Source organism: Perca flavescens, chromosome 16 (genome assembly GCF_004354835.1).
Source record: "Perca flavescens isolate YP-PL-M2 chromosome 16, PFLA_1.0, whole genome shotgun sequence".
NCBI classification, from domain to species: Eukaryota; Metazoa; Chordata; class Actinopteri; order Perciformes; family Percidae; genus Perca; species Perca flavescens.
Genome location: NC_041346.1, coordinates 18517216 through 18528679, shown reverse-complemented (window position 1 = coordinate 18528679; position 11464 = coordinate 18517216). Strand labels below are relative to the sequence as shown.

At 41.2% G+C, this 11464-nt stretch overlaps 1 protein-coding gene across 2 annotated transcripts; it reads left to right on the top strand.

Moving 5' to 3' along the window:
* The first annotated feature begins 981 nt into the window (after positions 1-981).
* On the top strand, positions 982-9692 carry tbx3a (T-box transcription factor 3a). 2 transcript variants are annotated; one of them, XM_028601595.1, is made up of 7 exons: positions 982-2087; positions 3237-3504; positions 4036-4182; positions 5016-5092; positions 5638-5795; positions 6335-6972; positions 7938-9692. In XM_028601595.1, exons 1-7 carry the CDS (start codon positions 1696-1698, stop codon positions 8382-8384), a joined length of 2127 nt encoding a protein of 708 aa, XP_028457396.1. In that variant the 5' UTR covers positions 982-1695; the 3' UTR covers positions 8385-9692. The 2 variants fall into 2 exon arrangements, with proteins under 2 accessions (XP_028457396.1, XP_028457395.1); XM_028601594.1 differs by having other exon boundaries at positions 3237-3519.
* The last annotated feature ends 1772 nt before the right edge of the window (positions 9693-11464 follow it).

Below are 11464 nucleotides of genomic sequence, written 5' to 3'. Positions count from 1 at the left end.
AGGCGTTTTGCCACTCATCCAAAAGGTTTCATCAGCTCCTCGTGTTACATTGATATAAAGATGCGAAATACATTTATTTAAAATACACTAAGATTCATAACTAACTTCACACGGTGAGTCAAATCCATATTTAGGCTGGGAAAAAAAGTTGTAATGAAGAGCCATAGTGGCGTGTAGCCTATATCTAAATATCCAAGATGACAATAAAATTAAAATAAACTTCATCCATTTTTTCATCCATAAGAAGTCTAACAAACAAAATAAACCAAAGTAAATATCATAGCCTACTAAACAATTAGGCTATTGAACGGTTTTTAGCGGCATCATAACATTTTTATAAACATTACGCTACATGAAGTTAAATCATCGAGCGCCTCATCCAGTCACCCGCTATTTTTCTGAGCTATGATTTCAGAGGAGGATGTTACAGGAAACGTTGTCTAAACTCGGCTGCATTTCGGCGCTGTTAAATCTCAAAAAAAAAAAAAAAACTTACTAGACCGCAAATTGAATACTGTTAAATCACAGAATAGGCCTAAATGAATTTATGAATGATTAAAATTGTGTTCGCGATATTCAAAGCATTAGAATACTAGTGAGCTGTGGGACAGAGACAGACCCACAGATCAACATCTCGCCGACAAAGCGAGCCGGTTCCCCGGCTTTGATTGCCTGCTCTCTCCCCTTCGCTGGCTCTCACAGACCGACGGATAGCGCAACTTCTATAACGATGTTGACATATTCACACAACACTGACTGGGGCAGGGTGGTGTTTCACGGCAAAGCCCTTTTGAGTTTCCAAACACCGTTTTATAAGTCTGAAGTCTGTCCCCTCCACCCGACCTGTTAAAACCACGCCTACGCAGCCACACAATTGGTCCGAAAGCGTCAAAGAGCCAATCACACGGAGCGCTGCTACTCGTAACATGCAACACATCCATACAGTATGAAGCCCTATGGGCCACAGAGGCGCTAGGAAAATCACGGAGCTGGGACCTTACCACCTCTCTCTCTCTCTCTCACTCTCTCTCTCCCTCTCTCTCTCTCTCCGGCCGTCAGCGGACTCCTTTCTCTGCACACGTCTTTCTCTGAAATGTGTGTGTGCGTGAAAGAGAGAGGAGGAATAAAGTGTGTGTGTGCGTGTGAGGGTGCATGTCCGGAGCAAGTAAAGGCAGGGGGATTATTCGGCGCTATCGAAATATTTCAACACGTCGCCCTCGCTGCAGGACTGAAGCCAATAAGAAGGAACGCATTTTAACAGGAATGCCGATATTGTAAACAGCAGCAGAAGAGAAAGAATGCACAGCAGTCAATTAAGTGACTCACCCAAGTTGGTTTAATCCGACTACTGTCCGCAAGCCAGCGAGACACAGAAGGTGTCCGATGCGCGTCAACCTCTGAAGAAAATCGGTCTCGCAGCACTTTCGAAAAATAATGGAGAACATTTTTACATTTCTCTTTCCAGACTTTTGATCACAACACAGCAAACGACTGAAGTTTCCCGACAACTTGTGAAAAATAAGTGGATGCCTTTTTTCTGCAGAGTTGAAGGAGGAATTTCCAAATCTTTTCAACGTCAGACCCATTTTTTCCTCTTTCATTTTGTTTTATTCGCTCCTCTTACGCAGGCTTCACTGCTGGTAGAAATATTTTTTCACATCCAACCTGTCGTCTACAGTTGTTGCCTGCACTTGGATGAACTTCCTGATGAGAGATCCAGTCCTACAGGGATCAAGTATGGCATATCATCCGTTTATACCTCACCGGGGTCCGGAATTTGCCATGAGTGCAATGCTGGGTCACCAGCCTCCTTTCTTCCCGTCTCTGGCTCTCCCTCACAACGGCTCCTTCTCTCTGCCGGGAGCCCTGGGAAAGCCGATCATGGACCAGCTGATGGGAGCCGCGGAGACCGGCCTCCACTTCTCTTCGCTGGGGCACCAGGCAGCGGCCGCCCACCTCAGGCCTCTGAAGACTCTGGAGCCTGAGGAAGAGGTGGAAGACGACCCTAAAGTTCACCTGGAAGCCAAGGAGCTTTGGGAACTTTTCCACAAGAGAGGCACCGAGATGGTGATCACAAAATCCGGAAGGTGAAACAGATTTTGTGTGTGTGTGTGTGTGTGTGTGTGTGTGTGTGTGTGTGTGTGTGTGTGTGTGTGTGTGTGTGTTCATCCCAAAAATATAATGCATTATCTGACATGCAATAGCCTGTTATGCATATTGATAACTCATGAAGGGATTTGTTATTTTACATAGATAGCTATATCGATATTTATCCATATGACACTTGGTGTTAGGTAGTCTATCTCTACAATTCCTCTTGATATTTCATGCAACTCTCTCGAGCCTTTATTAGTCCAATGTGTGTTAATTAAACTTAGATTGCAGCAATTGTCATGTAGATATGACCTATATTACACGATATGCTTTTATTACAAAATAAAAACATGACCCCAAAATATTATAACTATTATATACGTTTAGCTTGGTAGAAAAACTGAGACAAAGCTGCGAGTTCCTGTGTGTTCATACAACCTGCAAACTCGGATACTGTGATAATTGTACAAACATGTCTTTAATGAAGGGAAATCAGCTGTTAGCTATAACATTATTTTGTTAAATAAAAAGGGGCTTGAAGCTGCTGTATTATTAATAGTAAGCCTCCAATTACAGTAGCTTCCAACTTCACGGATCTATAGGATTTTCTCATATAAACATCTGGCTGGATTATAATCCTATTGTTAATTGTAATGTCCGGTTTATCAAAACTTTACAGCGAAGGATTATCCCACTGAAATGTCAACTTTGAGTGTGTGGAGCTCTGACTAAATTATCGTCATCAAAGTGGCAGTATGCAAAGATGGCTGCTGTAGTCTGTCTGTGTTGTCTGTAGGCCTTTCAATGCATTATAAACCAAGAAACCATTCAAACAGCGTTGACGTGTTGTCTACAGCCTTATCAGGGATAGTAGAAGAAAAATATTTGCTTATTCGACTTCTCATTCGTGGGACACTTTTTCGGCTGAATTATCGTTAGCAGATAAATTAAGAGCTGGCTATAGGTTTTTTAGTTTAAATAAGCTGGATCATAACTTATAAAACTAATATAACACACGTTTTAAGATGAGCATACATGTATGTACATCTCAAAAATATTACATTGTTGTTTATATTGTTGAATATTTTAACCATATCTCAATTTGCCACTGCTTATCATTTGTTTTCTTTTCTTTTTTTCAGGCGGATGTTTCCCCCGTTTAAAGTGAGGTGCACTGGTCTGGACAAAAAGGCCAAATATATTCTCTTGATGGATATTGTTGCAGCCGACGACTGCAGATACAAATTTCATAACTCCCGCTGGATGGTGGCAGGGAAGGCCGACCCCGAAATGCCAAAGAGGATGTACATTCACCCGGACAGTCCGGCTACGGGTGAACAGTGGATGTCAAAAGTCGTCAATTTTCACAAACTCAAGCTGACAAATAACATCTCCGACAAGCATGGATTTGTAAGTTCAACTAATGTATGTCAATTTTCCTATTTATCAACTTACCCTTTTAGTAGCAAAATGTATTTTATATGTTGATGTTTTTATTTGTATTGTTTTTTATCGAAGCACAGGAAGTCATGAGTTCAAGATTTTCTATTTTGAGGAAGATCTGATTAATAAAACACATCATTACAAAAAATTAAAGAACATTACACATTTCATTATCTTGCATAATTTTATTTTGTAAAATTATTACAAGTATTAAGCAAGATAATTAAGTCTATATAGACATACCTGGCCAACTTTATTGAACCGATTAAATATTACACCATGATTATTTATTTTTTTGCAATTTTTACAGCATAGCCTACTGTGCTGTTAACATTGCAAATATTTAAATATTTACAAGATTTGATTCCTCTAAATGAGTTGACTTCTGATTTCAAATAAGAGCATTTTCAGAAAGTGATTTAATGAAATGTAAGGATATTCTGTAACAAGTGTACCTTCAAAAGTGCGCTTATCTTTGTTTGTGATTGTGTGTTGCAGACCATACTTAACTCGATGCACAAATATCAGCCTCGATTTCACATTGTGAGGGCCAACGATATTCTCAAACTCCCGTACAGTACCTTCAGGACTTACGTTTTTCCTGAAACAGATTTTATTGCCGTGACTGCTTATCAAAATGACAAGGTAAGCACAATTATTGCTCACAGGCTACCCGGAATATTTTCTCAAATACAGCTTGTGTTTCTTTCCCTGTCAGACGCCTCTCATGCTCTGCACCATTTTGTTGTCATAAAATATGAAAGACGTCATATTTCTTTGAGCCTGTGAGAGTGGCGTATCATAATGGAGGGAGGGAGGGGGGGAGTTGCGAGTAAGTGTCATATTCACCAGCCTGTGGTAGGAAAGGAATAATTCTGAGGAATGTTATATAGGTTGTCTTCCTTTTATTTAATCACGTGGAAAGGATTTGGCATAGACCCAGAATATATTTCTCTCTCTCCGAGCGCGTGTGTGTGCGTGTGCATGTGTGTGAGACAGAGTAAAATTAAAAGGGTTGGGGGTTGAGAAATGAGAAAAAGAAGAGGGGCAACACTGTGCGGTTGAATGGAGAAAAAGAAAGAAAGGGTTGTGTCAAGCATTTTGGTTGTGTCAGACTGTGCTGCATGGTACCATTTTATTCTCTATGAGACATACAAATAATGAAAATCATCTCCTCAACCCTTTGATATTGTTGGGAAACCATGGCAGCCTGCCCCCACTCGTGGTTACACTGCCGGAAGCAGTGTGGGAGCTGAGTTTTTCAAAAGTTTACACAAAAAGCTGAATGTTCACTCATGGAAAAACGTGCCAATTTTAGGACTCGTGCTCTTTGTGCGCGCTTGAGAACTTATTGTACATTTTATCATGTAGCCTTTTTTGTTTGTGGCCTTTATCTACAATTGTTTGAAAAAGACGCGTTTAATGAGAATATTAAAAGGTCACTCGCTAATATTTACACACAATTTCAATTGTTTCAGATAACCCAGCTGAAAATTGACCATAATCCATTTGCCAAAGGATTCCGTGACACAGGCAATGGGAGACGGGAAAAAAGGTAAGACAAGGGGGAAAGTGTATTGCAAAAAAAAAAAAAAAAAAAAGTCTTTAGATTTATACACGGAGACAGACAGTGATCTCGGTGGATTAAATCCGCGTCAATGCTTCCTCATTAACCCGCAGGGAGTGTGGCTCTTCACAGTTTCTAATCAAATAGCTTAATAGGCTAGAGTTCACTATAATTCTTATAGCACTGGTGGTAACCCAAACAGGGTGTTGCACAGTTGTTTTCATTACCATCTTCACTTGCTATTTTTTTTCTCTCAAAACGTTGAATGCTTAAAATTAGATTGTGCTCGCATTGACAATGCGCAATGTGACATGACAAGAGCGATAGATAAACGGGCCTACTAAAGCAATGGCACTGTAATGGATTTTGTATTGTCATCTGCCGCATAGGTGAGTCAGTCTATAGTCAGAAGCCTCCTTACTATCTCAGGTGTTAAGTTTAAATAAACTGCCACACCATTCATCGTGCTGCTGATATTGTTTCGGAACTGAGAGCTGTGATCCTCCGATAATAACCTGGGTACCTGTGCACAGGAAACAGCTGGCTCTGCAATCCATGCGTTCATACGAGGAGCAGCAGAAAAAGGAGAACGGGGCTTCAGACGACTCCTCTGGAGAGCAGGCTTCCTTTAAGTGCTTCGGCCAGGCCTCGTCCCCTGCCGTGTCTACCGCGGGCCCTCCACACCTAAAAGGTAAGCTGACAGACGCCACAAGTCACAGCTCCGATCACAAGTCGCGCAATTTCTATTGTCGCACGAATGTTTACAAGATAATGTGTTAAAGTAGAGTAAACTTTAGGAATGCCCAGCACATTTACACTGGGGGAATTGATAACAGTCTGCATTGACTGTTTTATTGAGACAGTAAAACATGAATATTCTCACCAGTTATTGACGCAATTAGCTGTCAAGCAAGATATCAGTCTACTTCAAATCCTTTTCGGTCAATCTGCTAAAAAATAAGCTACACAATAAAATATATTCTAAAAACTAATGCCATGTACTAACGTAGCACGCCTCCAAATAGTATTGAAAACAATGGGCAATTCATATTACAGATCATATTGGTCACCAATGTGGATTCCTACAGTGCAAATGTGTGTACTTCAGGTCTATTTCTTATTTCACCTGTGAGAGCCAGCTGCAATGTGGCTGATAATGGGAGTCATTGTTTAGATGATTCACCAATGTACAGAAAGACAACTGATCTTCTACTCCTCCTACTTTGGCAGATTATTGTGACAGCGATGAGGACAGTGACGATGAGAGCAAAGATGGACACATCAAAGATGGTGCGGACTCCAGCAAGATTTCCACGACTACGAAGGACGGGAAAGATCATGAGGCGAGCCCAGCTAAGGGGCATCCCTTTAGTGACACTGACTCTATCAGCAGGACCCGCGACAGCGGCCCTAGGACTGAGAAAAGCCAGGCAGACTCGCGGCAGAGCCCCATCACCGTCATCTCCAGCACCACCCGCTCGGGAGATGACCTCAAGAGCCCGAGCCTGGACCAGCCCAAAACGGACGAGTGCAGGTCAATAGGCAAAGACAGTTTCATGCCTTTGACTGTTCAGACTGACAGCCCGCACATAGGCCACTTGCATAATTTTGGATTTCCAACAGGCCTAACGGGACAACAGTTTTTTAATCACCTTGGGAGTGCGCATCCGTTTCTCTTGCACCCCAGTCAGTTCAACGTGGGAGGTGCATTCTCAAACATGGCTGCGGGCATGGGACCACTATTGGCAGCTGTGTCCACGGGAGGGGTGAGCACCATGGACACAACTAGCATGGCATCACCTTCGCAAAGCTTGACGGGATCGCCAGGCCTGCCCTTTCATCTGCAGCAGCATGTCTTGGCATCACAGGTAAAACCAGTTTTCTTGGGCCTATAGGCCTGCTCTCAGCCTCGAGTGAAGCACATGTTAAATTGTAATGTACACTGTAGGCTTTGGAGGCCCATATGCTAGATTCAGTATGTCAGACACATATCTTTAATGCTCTCGTCATCATGTTTAATCATAACTGAGAAAAGAGAGCGCTCATGCGTTTATTTTGTTGTATTGCCAAATGGGTTCATATTTAAAACTAATTTAGGCAACTGCATTTTGAGTGACTAAGCTATTATATCAACTATCATTCAGTAAGAAAAAAACAGAATGGAAAGACATATGTGGCAACAGCTAGAGGTGTTAAGCAATCTTTGAGCTCATTAAGTCTGTTTTTAAGCCACAAAGGCGAGTATTAAAATGCCTCAGAGAAACAACATGACGTTTTAATATTCAACAACGTTGTCTTTCTCCTCTTATTGTTGTTACTGTTATTGGAAGTGTTATAGCTGCAACTTATGTTGCTTGATTGCAGCATCAGACAATAGGATGCCTACACATTCTTGAACAAGCACCAAAGCTGTTTACACGCTGGGCGGTGAAGCTTGCTGCATGTTACTTTGTTGGCTGGATTTGTAAAAGCCTGAGTGAATGGAAGCATTGAAAACACACTGACTGTGCATTGCCTACGTTGATCAGATCAGAAGTTTTGTTATCCATAAGCTAAGTGTCAAACAGCGTCATTAATAATCCATTACCAACATCAGTAAACAATCTTCAGGACTGAAAGTAAAGACCTCCCCGAAGTTAAATCACTATTTTCACGCATTTGAATCCAAAACACGCATGAGGCTGGTAAAGAAGTTTAGCATCATACATTTCCCCTCATTTTTCTTCTCTTTATTTTGTTTTGGCACATTTTGTGTCATAATAATACACAGTTGTTTTAGCTGTCTATAACACCATCCTTGAGGCTCACACTCAGTTTCTCAATTTCTCCACAGGGCCTGGCCATGTCTCCGTTTGGCAGTCTGTTCCCCTATCCGTACACGTACATGGCAGCAGCAGCGGCAGCCTCCTCCGCTGCCTCCTCCGCGGTGCACCGGCACCCTTTCCTGAACGCAGTGCGCCCCCGACTCAGGTACAGCCCTTACTCCCTCCCCATGACGGTACCGGACAGCACCCTGCTCACAACCGCCATGCCCTCCATGGCCGGCAGCAGAACCGAGCTAAAAGGAGACGGCATCGTCCCGGCCAGCCCCGTGTCCGCTGTCACGCTGGATTCCACATCGGAGGTGACCAGTCACTCGTCCAACATATCCTCCGGCTCGGTTTCAATGTCCCCAAAAACTTGCACGGAGAAAGACGCCGCCAACGAGCTGCAGAGCATCCAGCGCCTGGTCAGTGGACTCGACTCAAATCAGGACAGGTCACGGAGCGGGTCCCCATAGGGGCATAGCACCTGCTTCTCGTTTCGTTGTTGTCGTGAAAAGTGAAAAGTGTTGACGGTGATGAAGACATTACCAGTAGGAGGACACCCTTGTGCAGGTTTTCAAAAAAAACAAAAAAAAAAAAAAAAAAAAAAAAAAAAACTGTTGGACGTTTTAGTTTCTGAAATGCACTTTGGTTAATACACATCTGTTATGTATAGGCCTGTTTTTTCTTCTTTTTTGTTGTTAAATTAAACAACACTTTTATCCTGTCATTTGAATACCGTACAAGTATTGAAACTGAAAAGTTGGCATGGGTGTGACTTATAGATTTAGGAGAAGTTGCTGCTGTGTCCGGTCTCCTAACTTTATTGTACACGAGGAGAAATGTGTTTTAAGATGCACTCTGAATTGATTTGACTTATTTGAATTTACTACCGTCTAACCTACCTTATATAGACTGCTGTATTTTGTTGTACACTATTAATTGATCGATTGGCCAATTGTTGCATGCCCCCTAAAACCCCAACGAATGTTATTTTAACACCAAAAACATTTAAACGAAGTATGAAACCTATTCTATTTGGAGTATAATTAACAACACTCCCTTTGCTTACGTTTCTTCTTAATTGGGTAATAACATTTTAACACAAATTAGTTTTTCTTCATGCCTTTTTGAAATCAGAACAAGCCTATTGACATGTCTAGCGCTCCGGGACTATATGGCCCAAGCATGCGGAATTTACAACAAATGTCCAACAGGCAAAGGGAAGCAGACATTTAAATGTTAAAATGAAAAGGTAGTATTGATTAAAGGTGTACATAGGGATATATAAAATATTTATGTAATTATTTCATATTGTTATTGCGTGTAAATACAACGGAGTAGTTTGTTTCTAGGGATCTGTTCTTAATTTATTGTCGATATACCTGTGTAAAGATAGTTTGTGGGCTTGTAACCTTTTGTTGCCATTTGCATTTATACCCCTCTTAAAATATGGACTCTATTCCTCCCGAAATATCCACTGAGCTAGTTATTCACACTCATGTGCCATTGTATTTTCTGTTGTCCCCGTGTGTGAAGTGCTACTGTTGAAAAACAAATGAAAAAGCGAAAACGCACTGCACCAATGGCTTGGAAAAAAATATATTATTTTCTTGAGAAGAGCAAAAGAAGTGTGTTGAAGTGTGACAAATTGACTATTTTTCTGTTATTAAAATACTTTGCGAACCTGATCGTACAAGTGCCGCATAATCGAAAATATGAAGGTTTCTTTTGTGTTTCTTAAGTTGTCAATGGGTTATGTTGTATTGGAGTTATGTCTAGTTTACAACATCGACATCGTGTTCTTGAAAGTTTCAATAAAATATTGAAATGCCATTTTTTTTGTGTGTCCCTCGCTTTAACCCATTACAGATGAGAATTACAGAAACTGTCACCTTTACAAATGTAAAGTCAGCGGATTTAAGGCAGACATTGTAGAAGACATCCATATATCTTTTTTTTTTTTTTTTTTTTTTTAAACTGCTGCCAGCATGTTTGTACTCGGTTTTGGGGGATGAAAAGTCTCTCTGCCCTCTTACTCCACTTCAGTAAACTCATGTGGAGATATCTGTCTGGCTGTGTTCAAAGAGCCCAATTAAGATAACTCATGGTGAAGCAAAGGCCCAGCTCCACAGATCATACCTGGGATTCCTACCTGGACAAGGGACCGCGCACTATCACTGAGTGTTTTTTATTGGTCTCATGGGCGTCAATTGAACGGTATATGGCATTTAGAGGTACAGTTCATACTTTTTATCTGATAATGGAAAGGAACAAATTTTAAAAAATAATCCTAAAATGTATTTGGAATTGATTTCTATGAAAAAAAATTACATACAAGAAGCAAAGTGGCCAATATTTCTTTTGAGGTTGAGCTTTTTGGTAACAACTGGTTTATGACATTGACCAAATAGTAATTTAAGGTCACCCAAAAGTGATAGCTCCCCTCAATTCCCTGCATACATCCGTTGTAAGCAGTTGTAAAAGTTGTGTTGCAAAGCGACAGCATGAGAGGACTTAAATGAATCTGGCATTTGTGATGGGGCTGCATCTCCTACTGAAGATGTGTTGCTTTGAGTAAAAACTGAAAAGACTATTAAACCCTTGATTGCCCTCTCTATTGCACCTAGAGTCATGACTTTATCGACACCATATCTTTATTTGTATATTGTCTGGTTAATGTGTAGCGGGCTTGGCGCTAGTGAATTGGTGTAAAAATGACACATGCTGTCTCAATTGGTCCGTCTTATTGCTCACCTGGCGCCCTCGATGAGCATATCTTCCATTTTATTGCACTGAAGGCGACAATGCGTCTGTAATCAAAGCAACATACGACGCCCCCAAGCGGCTACAAGGCGGATTTATTTAACCGCACAGCATAACAAACCAAAGGACATGTCCTGGGTGAGATCTCACAGAGGAGTCCGTGATAAAGACCGTCTGACCTGGTCCTCCAGCTACAGACACTTGCCATGTGTGGTACTGAATGGCCCATAAAAATGCGTAATTAACCGGTTTCATACAACTTTAGGCTAAAAAAACAGCCTTAAAACAAAGTTAAATTAAAAAGTTTGCTGGTCAACATCCATATGCGTATTATAGCCTGATCCCACCGGGTGGACCACAGCTATTAATAGGCTATACGAAGTTATGACGTAAGTAGCCTACCTAAAAATATATTTGAAAGAAGAGACAGAAGAAGAAACTCATTTAGACAATCAATGTAGTGTGTGTATTTACTGCCTTTTAGTTAAGACAACTGCCCAAACATAATTCCATAATGATCCAATGTATAGGCTACCAATTATTGTTAAGATATTATAATAAAGTAAGAGAAGAGTAGGCCTAAACCTGAAGGCCTTTATATTTTGATCTGTGCACCTTTACTGTGTGGTTTCCGCTTGTTGCATGCCTGTTGAATATTTGCTGCTTCACAGTTTTGACCCTGTTCCTCTCCAGCCAGTAGGGGTGTCCAACTGAATACAATATTAAACTTTTGGAATCCCGCGTCCAAGGCCTGGATTTATGGCAAGTTTGTCTGCTTGGTGATGGAAGA

Bases quoted from the DNA above. Each gene is read 5' to 3' on its own strand.
- tbx3a (XM_028601594.1), top strand. From the start codon at position 1,696: ATGAACTTCCTGATGAGAGATCCAGTCCTACAGGGATCAAGTATGGCA. The intron at 2,088-3,236 runs GTGAAACAGATT...TCTTTTTTTCAG, and splicing joins GTGATCACAAAATCCGGAAG to GCGGATGTTTCCCCCGTTTA. The intron at 5,796-6,334 runs GTAAGCTGACAG...CTACTTTGGCAG, and splicing joins GGGCCCTCCACACCTAAAAG to ATTATTGTGACAGCGATGAG.